This window comes from Octopus bimaculoides, chromosome 18 (assembly GCF_001194135.2).
Source record: "Octopus bimaculoides isolate UCB-OBI-ISO-001 chromosome 18, ASM119413v2, whole genome shotgun sequence".
In the NCBI taxonomy this organism is placed as follows: Eukaryota; Metazoa; Mollusca; class Cephalopoda; order Octopoda; family Octopodidae; genus Octopus; species Octopus bimaculoides.
This window is the reverse complement of record NC_068998.1, coordinates 2,072,409-2,084,309: the sequence shown is the minus strand read 5'-3', so window position 1 is coordinate 2,084,309 and position 11,901 is coordinate 2,072,409. Positions and strand designations below refer to the sequence as shown.

The 11,901-nt window shown below is 37.6% G+C and overlaps 2 protein-coding genes across 3 annotated transcripts in view; one reads left to right on the top strand and one right to left on the bottom strand.

The window, feature by feature from the left end:
- The window catches only part of LOC128249893 (uncharacterized), an 8,014-nt gene extending 662 nt beyond the window's left edge, over nt 1–7,352 (bottom strand). Inside the window, exons 1-4 of one of the 2 annotated variants that reach the window (XM_052974463.1) lie at nt 6,427–6,540; nt 6,038–6,061; nt 5,450–5,473; nt 57–174 (exon numbers count right to left, since the gene is read on the bottom strand). In XM_052974463.1, coding sequence (XP_052830423.1) covers nt 57–174; nt 5,450–5,473; nt 6,038–6,061; nt 6,427–6,529 — 269 coding nt within the window. In that variant the 5' untranslated portion in view covers nt 6,530–6,540. Of the gene's footprint in view, nt 1–56; nt 175–4,780; nt 5,474–6,037; nt 6,062–6,426; nt 6,541–7,177 lie in introns of those variants that run through there. The other variant, XM_052974464.1, reaches the window with a different exon arrangement.
- LOC106871489 (DC-STAMP domain-containing protein 2) lies at nt 1,317–4,787 on the top strand. Its single transcript, XM_014917975.1, has one exon. It carries the CDS (start codon nt 1,803–1,805, stop codon nt 4,077–4,079), a length of 2,277 nt encoding a protein of 758 aa, XP_014773461.1. The 5' UTR covers nt 1,317–1,802; the 3' UTR covers nt 4,080–4,787.
- Nucleotides 7,353–11,901: the final 4,549 nt, after the last annotated feature.

The window sequence follows — 11,901 nt, the reverse complement described above, 5'->3', positions numbered from 1 at the left end:
GGGTGAATAAGGAACAACTCATTAAAGAGAATATGAAGCTGGTTGTTTATACTTACTAACAAGTAGCAACGGGATATAATGGGCAAAAACTGTGTGGTCCTATGGTACATGGGTTCATCAGACAGTACTTGACTTTGGGTTTGTTTTTCGGACATTTGAGTTTAGGTTGGATTGCTGCAAGAAGAGAAATTCAAAAGTTTCAATGTCAGCCAGAGACAGAACAGGGGGGAGGGGGGGGGCTGATAGTAGTGGAGTGGAAGTAGGGGGAGTAGTGAGTGGAGGGGAGTAGGAGTGAAGAAAATAGTATCCTTTCATTTGTTTCAGTCATTTGACTGCGACCATGCTGGAGCACTGACAAATCCAACTCTAATAATGGAGGATTCCTATGATCAAAACATATAACTGTAGCAAAACACCCAACTGCCCTTTAAACAGAATCTACCTCACTAGAAACATCGTCTACAAGTGTCAAGTCGTTACCACTACAACAACAAGGGGATACATTGGGGTTACAGCTAATGATTGCCTTGGTTTGTCTAAAATAATTTTTTTATAATTATTATGACATAAAACTAATTTTAAAAATCAGGTGTTGCTAATTAAATATAAGGCGATCTTTCGATACTAGTACGCCACAACTTTCGGTCGTTTCGCGCACGCATACTGATTACATGATCGGGCGATCATGCTTTTGTTATAGAGTCTAATTATAATATTTATTTCTTTATTGCCCACAGGGGGCTAAACATAGAGGGGACAGACAAAGAGATTAAGTAGATTACATCGACCCCAGTGCGTAAATGGTACTTATTTAATCGACCCCGAAAGGATGAAAGGCAAAGTCGACCTCGGCGGAATTTGAACTCAGAACGTAACGGCAGACGAAATACATTTCGCCCGGCGTGCTAACGATTCTGCCAGCTAATTCTAATTCTAATTATTAAATTGAGTTGATGACGATTTCCACACATTTTTCTTCTCTATTTTCAGTAAAGAAAATACTGATGTTGTAATCCAGTCATACGTATAACAATTTTTAAGACAAATTGTAAAATAAAAAGCTTGACTTCATCTGAAAGGCATCAGTCTCCCATTTCTGGATCATGGTTCCATTGCGTTTAACAGCACATAATCAATAACCTGTACTATTAATGGAAAATAAACATGTTAAATTAATTCTTAAATGAATCCATGATATAAAATGTGAAACGAGTACGTGAGATTTTAATTTCTGTTTTGTTCTTAAAGAAGAGAAAATGAAAGAAATGTCGTTGGTGGCCAGAAGCCATCTTTGACGTCATGTCACGTAACTTCCGTTAAGATTTGTTCTTCGTTCAAGCGTTGCCTGAAATCAATAATTTGCCTCAATAGTTCGATTTGTCTTATTCAATCCATTGTTTTATAGGTTATTAATTATTTAGCCATACGTGTCTGTACAAATTGTAGAACTATTCCGTTGTTTCGATTCCTTTCAAAACCTTGCTTGCAAGAAAACTTAACAGGAATACAAAACCAACAGAAGCAGTGTCGAAATATTGGGATTAACAAGAAGCAAACCAACACAGATAATCGTAAGAAGAACAACGTTAAAAAATGTTTCAGTTCTTGCCGTGAATTTGCCATTAAACAGGTAAAAATAAAAGAAAGAATGGCAATGCAATTCCCATTTCAAAAAGCTTCTCAAATTCATTGAATAACATCCATGTTCCTTTGATCCTTATTTTCCATGGAGGGCTCCAGGCTGTGTGTAATGATCTACAAGTTACTGTTGATTAAAACTGATATCTGATTATTCTTGGAATATGATGTTTGTGCAAAAAACGCTGAAAGCCATTCAGCTGAAAATATCATTACGTCGTCTTGCCAAGGCAAAGAGAAGAGCTGTGAAGTTACATGAAGAATGTTGTATCCGTAAAAAAGAGGACTTAAAACCAGGTAGCTACTATCAACAGTTCTGCTCGTTGTCGTTATGGTTCCTGTTTGGTTCTATGGTTAATCTTTTTCTTTATTTGGTGTTAATCTATCATGTTGAAACGACCTTATGGACAGCGATCATAATTTGTTTTTTCGCTGGTTTTGTGCTTTGTTTAGTTTTACCATACTCGGTGGCAGTTCGCTGTACGATCCTTTTGGCTGCCCCGGGGTTTTTCACAAGCAAAGGTCGATCGTTTCTAATTCTGTATGCTTTCATGCTCACTCTTAATCAACCAGTGGCCAATTTTAGTAACAACATTGTCGTGATGACTGAGGCAATGACCTGCGGTCAAGAAGTTGCCTACAATCAAACAGAGAGACTTATAGCCATCGCTTTAAATCCTTTATCTGGGATTATCGGTGGGATTGAAGATTTTGTGAATACAATCAATCGCTACAGTCGTATGGCACAGCAAGCATTTCTGTCAATGAAGAAAGGAATCGAAGAACTAATTGCGTCAATAAATAATATCTTTTCTTGGCTTGGCAACATAGTGAATGTTTGCAATGAAAGGATGCTCGACCCCTTTAGAAAATGCACGAGGGCTTTTAGATTGGCTCGTATTAATTGTGTTAGGACGGTGCTACCCGAATTTGTGAAATTGTGCAATATTGTAACCTTTTTTAAAAGTATATGTCACTTAGCAAGAATTGGCGAAATGTTATGTTCTCTTACTGAAGTACTCAAGAAGCTTGTGCTTCGAACGTTTGCCGCTCCAGTTAGCAAGGCAATTCAGAATTTATATGACATGTTCTACTTTAAAATAAAAATCGATTACGAATACCAAGTGTCTATGGAACAGACGAAAAGTTACAGTCAAGTGAAAAGAGATGTGCTCCGTGAAGTCAAAGAAAAACTGAGCATGTATTTTACAAAATTGGAATTCATCAAATTTGTCACAGACTTAATGCTAATTATTGTGTTTGTAAAAGCTTATCGTTATAGAATTAAATACCTGAGTAAAGATAAATTTGATAATATCTACCTTTCGAAAAATTTATATGATATTGACTACATTAAAGGGATGCAGTCGAAAGAGACACTACTTCCATTAAAGAGATCTGAGAAACAAAACTATATTAGTTCCACTTCGTTAAGGCTAACTTGTCAAGAGAAACGAAAATTCTGTAAAGGCTTTGTTTTCTTTTTAATTACTTCTTCCACCATACTTTTTCATTTATTTTGTGATTATGGCCTTTTCTGGATCCTGGAACTAGTGCGCAAGAGTTTTTCAATGAAAGTTGACGTCGAAGAACTGTCACATGTCCAAGTACATGTTAGTGGTAATGGGCCGTATGCAGACATGTATAAATCTCTGATATCCATTTTTGGTCCCTTGGCAACCAACGATGTGAAAAACCTTACTCTTTGTCTCCCTAATCCAACTGAACCCAATTACGAAGTATACAAAACCATCGGCATGATTATGGGCTTGTGCCTAATATCAGTCGTTTTTGAAGGCTACGGGCGACGACTACGCCATATTGTCTGTGATGAATTTTATCCAGTTCGTGCCAAAGAAAGAGCAGTATGGCTCTATTCTAATCTCTTGGTACAACGGGGAAGTCTGGAAAAGTTTCTACGGCGGAAAATGCGTCTTGATTATCGAAGTTCTATGGATGCAAAAAACATCAGCTGGAAAGGTAAACTAGCGGCAAGATGTCCTCCAGTTAGGCGATTACTTGAGATACTGGGGTTTGAAATCAAATATTGTTTAGGATGCAGTGCAGATGGTAAAATTAGTGACAGAGTGAACTTCAAACATTGTGAGAATGAAAGTTGTAAGGCTGTGTATTGTCTGGATTGTTACTATGATATCCACAATACTTGTACGGTATGTATGAAACCAATTGATTACGCTGACTTGTCTGATGTGAGTGATGAAAGAGACTCCAGTGAGTGTGATGCTGAAAATTTTTACCAATCTGACCAAAATAAGAAGAAATTACAGGCAAAAGTTGCCATGGAACAAGAAAACATTGCAAGGAATAACCGTCTTCAACGACGTAAATCTCAAACACTTCTGCAGAAAGCTTATGACTTGATAAGGATGGAGTACAAACCTTTAAAAGAGAGAACCCGATGTAATTACAGGTATAGATGAGATGGACATAGCAGCTAAACTAGACATAGAAGCTGGAAATGATACCTTTATTCCTATTTTTTTAATAATTTTAGACAAGATGATAAAAAATGAAATATCATTTGCAGTGGAATGATTTAAAGTTATGGAAATATACGCTTGATTTACAGTCTTTTAGAGGATAATAAAGTGAAGCCCTGTAAAAACTAAATCAGAAAAAAAAAGGCCACAAAGGTACAATATCAAGGTATCTGATGTTGTTTTAAATTGACTGTAAACTTCATAAGATCTAAAATTCAATTTACAGTATTATTACCTGTTATTTGACCGATATATGTCACTAACAGAAATTATCCAAATTGGAAAACAAGCTTTCCATTGCTGTTGTTGAAGAATCTCCCACCACCCACATAGCTTCAGACTAAAATACAACCAGGAGGAAATAACAGGTTGAAACCAGTTAATTCTTACGCTTTTTTTTTTTTTTTTAAATTTTCCCTATAAATTAATTCTTCAAATTAAACCAGAAAGAATATTTTATTTAGCCCAGGCACACATACATGCTTGCACTTTTATGTTGGTATAGGCCTGGGAAAAACGGAATATTCTGATAAGAATTTATACCATTATTTTGTTGATACTCCTGCAAGATCATGAGAAGCACATGAACTGTAACACTGACAAAAGAGTAAAAACAATTTGAGAAGAATAAACATTGTATGATTACCATTTCTTGTTTGTGTGTTTGATCAATATTTTCCAGAATGTTCCTGAAGTTGATATTTAACATCAGCTTTGTACTCATCAAGCACAACCATACTGCAAAGAAGTTTGAAATGAATCTGATTTCTCTCTATTTTCACTGACGCATCTTCCCCTGCAGCTAATTACATCATCATCATCAGGCAGGAAGGTAATAGTATTATGATCAGGCATAGCTGTGTGGTAAGAAGCTGGCTTCCCAACCACATGGTTCTGGGCTCAGTCCCATTGTGTGGCACCTTCAGCAAGTGTTTTCTGCTATAGCCTCAAGCTGACCAAAGCCATGTGAGTGGATTTCGTACACAGAAACTGAAAGAAGTTTGTTATGTGTGTGTTTGTCCCCGAAGATCATTTAGCAACTGGTGTTAGTGTGTGTACCTCCCTGTAACTTAGCAGTTTGGCAAAAGGGACTAATGGAATAGGTGCCAGGCTTAAAAAAGCAAATAAATAGTGGGGCTGCAGTCTAATGACTGAAACAAGTAAAAGATAAAAAATTAAAAGAGTCATAACAAAGAAAGGGTGTGGAGGTATGCCAGGAGTGGTGTTGGTGAGTTTTGAGAAGCAAGGAATTCTAGAAGGATCTGTTGACGGGGAAATGGTAGTCCTTTAGAAAGTAATGGAATACTTACATTTAGGAATGGGAATATTGTCCCCTGAAAAATACAATAAAATGGAATGTCATTGTCATCATCATCATCATTTAACATCTCTTTTAAAGACATGAGGAATGCTTAGAAAGCTTACCTTCAGACTGGAGAATGATTGCTAAAATAAGAACAAAGGAGATTGGTGATGCCATGTTTTTGCTTGTAAAACTAATCTGTATCTAGTGAAGTGTGTGTGTGTGTGTGTGTGTGGTCTTTACACTGATGATGATTCCCAACCACTTGGTTCTGGGTTCAGTCCCACTGGGTGGCACCTTGAGCAAGTGTTTTCTACTACAGCCTCAGGCTGACCAAAGCTATGTGAGTGGATTTGGTAGGCAGAAACTGAAAGAAGTTTATTGTGTGTGTGTGTGTGTGTGTGTACAGTGGGGTTGATTCATAGTTCCAGGTGGTGCTGCCCCAGCATGGGCTGCAGTCTAATGACTGAAAGAAGTAAAAGATAGAAAATTAAAAGAGTCATAATGAGGAAAGGGTGTGGAGGTATGCCGGGAGTGGTGTTGGTGAGTTTTGAGAAGCAAGGAATTCTAGAAGGATCTGTTGAGGAGTACTTACATTTATGCATAGGAATTTTGTCCGCTGAAAAATACAAAAAAAGACAAATGAAATGAAATGTCACCATCATCATCATCATCATCATCATCATCGTTTAACATCCCTTTTTCCATGCTGAATGGATTTCATAAATGGAAACTGAAAGAAGTTTATTGTGTGTGTGTGTGTACATAGTGGGGTTAATTCATAGTTCCAGGTGGTGCTGCCCCAGCCTGGCCACAGTCTAATGACTGAAACAAGTAAAAGATAGAAAATTAAAAGAGTCATAACGAGGAAAGGGTGTGGAGGTATGCCAGGAGTGGTGTTGGTGAGTTTTGAGAAGCAGGGAATTCTAGAAGGGTCTGTTGACGGGGAAATGGTTATCTTTTAGAAAGTGATGGAGTACTTACATTTAGGAATGGGAATTTTGTCCGCTGAAAAATACAAGAAAGACAAATGAAATGGAATGTCATCATCATCATCATCATCATCGTTTAACATCTCTTTTTCCATGCTGGCATGGGTTGAACAGTTTTGCTTAGAATTGAAAGATCAGAGGACGGTGCTGAGCTCCATTGTCTGCTCTGGCAGGGTTTCTACAGCTGGATGCCCTTCCTAATAGCAACCACTTTACAGAATGTACTGGGTGCTTTTTACATGGCACCAGTTGCAGTTAGGTCCCCAAGCAACTTGCTGGACAAGACCCTTCAATTGGGAGAGAGAGAAAATGCCGTTAAGCATTTTGCCCGGCATACTGACAATTCTGCACTCATTACCTTAATAATAATAATAATAATAATAATAATAATAATAATAATAATAATAATAACAATAATAATAACAATAATAATAATCTTTTCTACTTAAGACACAAGGCCTGAAATTTGTGTGGAGGGGACTAGTCAGTTACATTGACCCCAGTGTATAACTGGTACTTAATTTATTGACCCCAGCAGAATTTCAACAGAGGAAATGCATTTTGTCTGGTTAATGGTCTAATGACTGAAACAAGTGAAAGATAGAAAATTAAAAGAGTCATAATGAGGAAAGGGTGTGGAGGTATGCCAGGAGTGGTGTTGGTGAGTTTTGAGAAGCAGGGAATTCTAGAAGGGTCTGTTGACGGGGAAATGGTTATCTTTTAGAAAGTGATGGAATACTTACATTTAGGAATGGGAATTTTGTCCCCTGAAAAATACAACAAAAACAAATGAAATGGAATGTCATTGTCATCATCATCATCATCATTGATAAAGGTGGTGATAGTAGCAGTGGTGGTGGTGGTGGTGGTGGTAATTTAACATCTGCTTTAACACTACCCCCAGTGACGTCTTCAGGTCAGGTCTATAATCTGAAGATAATCTTCTCCCTCCACCCCTTCCCACCAACCTCAGAGATCTCCCCTTTACTCCAAACGAGTCATAGGTGGTTGCTACCCTTTGTCTTCTCATTGAGTCATGAAAACAAAAAATATTTCTAAAAGAAGCCAGTAAGTGGTAGAAGCAAGTCTAAAGACCTGTCTTTGAGGCAGCAATAATGTTCTGAATAATGGTAAGAATTTGACAGAATCATGATTTTTGCAGAAAAAGTACCGTGGGGAATTTTTTCTGGATCTTTACATGTTCTGAGTTCAATTCTTGCCAAGACCAATTTTGACTTTTATCTTTTCTGTGGTCAAACAAATAACCAGTCAAGTCATGACAGCCAGTCGAAGTAGCTAACCCCTCTATCCTAAATTGTGGTCTTTGTGCAAAGATTAGGAACACAACAACAACAACAATAATCCTTTCTACTCTAGGCACAAGGCCCAAAATTTTGGAGAAGGGGCCAGTCAATTAGATCGACCCAGTATGCAACTGGTACTTACTTTATCGACCCTGAAAGGATGAAAAGCAAAGTCGACCTCAGTGGAATTTGAACTCAGAATGCAAAAACGGACGAAATACAGCTAAACATTTCATCTATTGTGCTAACGACTTTGCCATCTCGCTGCCTTACTACTATTACTACTACTACTACTACTACTACTAATAATAATAATAATAATAATGGTTTCAAATTTTAGCACAAGGCCAGCGATTTTGGGAGACTGGGTAAGTCAATTACATCAGCTCCAGTATATGACTGGTACTTATTTTATCGACCCTGAAAGAATGAAAGGTAAAACTGAACTCAGTGGGATTTGAACCCAGAACATAAAGATGGACAAAGTGCCACTAAGCATTTTGCCCAGCATGCTAAAATAATGATAATAATAATAATGATAACATCAACAACAGCAACGACTACAGTAACGTTAACAATAATTAAATATGTATTTTAAAGGGTTTAAAGACATGAAGAATCCTTAGAAAGCTTACCTTCAGACTGGAGAATGATTGCTAAGATAAGAACAAAGGAGATTGGTGATGCCATGTTATTGCTTGTAAAACTAATCTGTATCTAGTGAAGGCCACAAATGTATTTTAGACAATAAGTGTGTGTGTGTGTGTGTGTGTGTGTGTGTGTGTGTGTGTGTGTGTGGTCTTTACACTGATGATGATGGGAATATCCCACTGTGCATGCAGTAATTTAATAGATTACAAAAAAATATATGCAGATATATACATATATACAGTACCATGCAAAACTCTTTGGCTACTTTAAACTATTGTAAATTTCTACTAATTGTCAACTTATAAGTAGACGTTTTGCATTGTGTTTTTTACAGATGAAACATTGGCCCTGTTGGGGTCATTTCCATACCTAATCATTATATTTTGTGGTAGGAGTTATTTTGCTTTCCTGAAGGCCTTCTGACAAATTCTCACTTATTAGAAAGTGAAATGACCCACGTTACATGACAAGAATAGTGAAGTTTGGGAGTAAGAGTCTGATGTTTTGGGGATGCATAAAAAGTGATGGTTCAAGAAAATCGTTTAAAATTAATGGTAACTTGAATAGTGCCAAATACATCCAGCTGCTGAAGGACAATTTGATACCAGACTTGGTTGAAGGTGAGATCTTTCAGCATGATGGAGCTCCATGCCACAGATTGCATGCAACACAACAGAGTCTGACTGATGAAGGTGTTACTATGTATGTATATGTATATATGAGTTTTGCATGTGTGTGTTTACTCTTTCAAGTGCATGTGTATCTATCTATCTGTCTATCTATCTATAGCATAAAATGTGATACAGACTACAAACTATATGAACCTAGAATCTTGTCATTGGAAAGCAAACTTCTGGGCACATCTCACCAACTATTCCTGACAACCCAGCTGCTCTCCTTGTCTTTCTGCTTTTGATTGCATTGATGTCAACTTCATTGGTTGGTCTTTTTGTTGGGTCATCTTGGGCAAGTTGATTCTCCCCATGCATTCTCCTCTCTTAATAACATTTCCATGTCCCTTTCTTTGTTGGCATCAGTAAGGATTGCTGCCATCATTCCGAACACACATCTCTCCAACACACATCTTGATATTTGTCCTCATCTTGTTTGTTGTTAACACAACGCTTCGGCTGATATACCCTCCAGCCTTCATCAGGTGTCTTGGGGAAATTTCGAGCCTGTGTTCTCATTCCTAAGGTATTTTTCGATATTATTATTATTATTATTATTATTATTATTATTCAGGTCACTGCTTGGAATCAAACTCAGAATCTTGGGGTTAGTAACCCGTGCTTTTAACCACCACACCATATGCATGTCTTGATATTGTTTTGAATTTCCACAGAACTATGGTAATGGAAGGTTTGAAGAGTTAAACAACCAAATACTTGTCAGTGAAGCCATCTTCTTCGAATTGCATTTCTGTTTGACCCAGGTTCAGCTGGCCTATGATCAAGGAGATTCCAGATGTGGCCCTCCCGTTTTTTTACTCAGATGTAACTCTTTATTTTCCAATGTAACTCTCTTTTCCTCAAAGTACTTTTATATTTTCTAACATGGTAAACTGTTATTTGATGAAAATTTGGCTGCCATTTCTAGCAGATCAAGTAATGGTAGATGTTCCTTTGTTAGAGACAAGGTTTCAATACCTGGCCAAGACATATTTTATTCATTTACCAGTTTCAGTCATTTGACTGCAGCCATGCTGGAGCACTGCCATGAAGGGTTTTAGTTGAACAAATCAACCCCAGGACTTATTTTTTTAAAGCCTAGTACTTATTCTATCAGTCTCTTTTGCCAGACTGCTAAGTTACAAGGGACGTAAATACACTGGTACTGACACCAGTTGTCAAGTGGTGGGACAAACACAGACACACATAGATATATACATTTATATATACACGATGGGCTTTATTTCAGTTTCCATCCACCAAATCCACTCACAAGGCTTTGGTCGGCCCGTGGCTATAGTAAAAGACACTTGCCCAAGGTGCCATGCAGTGGAACTGAACCCAGAACCATGTGGTTGGGAAGAAAGCTTCTTACCAGACATCCACACCTGTGCCTATTTATTTCATTTATTTCTCATTCTGTACCGCTCACCTGCAGTCTTCTTCACACATTTTGAAATGTAGCAGCACAAACAGAACCAAAGACTCCATCTTTAGCAACATATACAGTTTTATTGATTTTTTTGAAATTTATTGTTTTTTCATTTTTTTAAAATAAAAAAACACATTTAGACATTTTTATTGAGTTGAAGCTGCATTTTGTTTTGTTTTAATCAGAAAGAGAAGAGAGAGAGCAACAGAGATATGTTTTAAGCCAATGAACGAGAGAGAGAGAGAGAGAGAGAGAGACAGACAGAAAGAGGGAGATGTTTTGATAGAAGGAAGAGAGATGTGTTTAGTTCGAAGGTAACTGAAAACTGACGGCAATCGATACTGTTATGGCATAGCAGCCATTGTTGGTGTTGTGGTCATTCGTTTGTTTGTGTAAGAAGTGCAATGGTTAGAAGCAGAGAACCAGTAGTAGAGGAGGGAGTCACAGAAGGAAGGCTAGTGTACTAGGAGAAAGAGGTGCAATGGATATATATATATATATATACATATAAACACACACACACACATGCATACACACACAGGTATTAGTTGCAAACAGTGAGTATATGTACTGAACACCACATCTGGCAGATAAACATATTCTTTATTAATCAATTTACCATGCTACCATTGGTTTCATGCGATATCATAATTACGAAGCATTCCATTTGGAAATGTTGTTAGTCTGTCTCCATTTTGGATAAAGCTTAACCAAAAAATGGAGATGAATTATCAACATTTTTAAGTGTTGTAATGCTTGAATAATTGTGATGTTACTGCATGGAATCAATAGTAGCATTGTAAATCCCGCAAATAAAGAATATATGCACATATAACCAGACCATGCAAAGTAAAGGTAGTATAAGGACTGAAAAGGTAGTGAAGGTGGTGGAAGAGGTGAGAAAGGGGAAGAAAGAAAAGAGTCAGGGAGTTGTTGAGAAGTCATAACAAAGGACCACAATCCCAAGACGGTCAGTGTGTGTCAAATGGAACGGTAAGACTATATCAACCTATGACAAAAGCATTTTACATCTCACTGGTCACAAGTTTCCAGTGGGCTAATCACTACACATAAGACAGTGAGTGTATGTAACTCACTGCACAACAAACATGTCAAGGGACTTCATTCATTAATAAAAATTTTTTTTTAAATCAACCAGTTGAGTGGCTGCTGCAGTGAGCATCACTGACCATTCTCCATGGCAATGCCGTCGCAGTTGTTACCACAGCTAAGCACACCATTTGTTCTGGGGGGACAAGTGCACATATTGTGTGCTTGCCTTCCACCACCACTTGACAACCTGTGTTGGTGTGCGTGTATGTGTGCTTATCTATGTTTGTGTGTCAGTGTGTGTGTGTGTGTGTGTGTGTGTGTGTGTGTGCATGAGTTTGTGATTCTGGCAAAAAAAG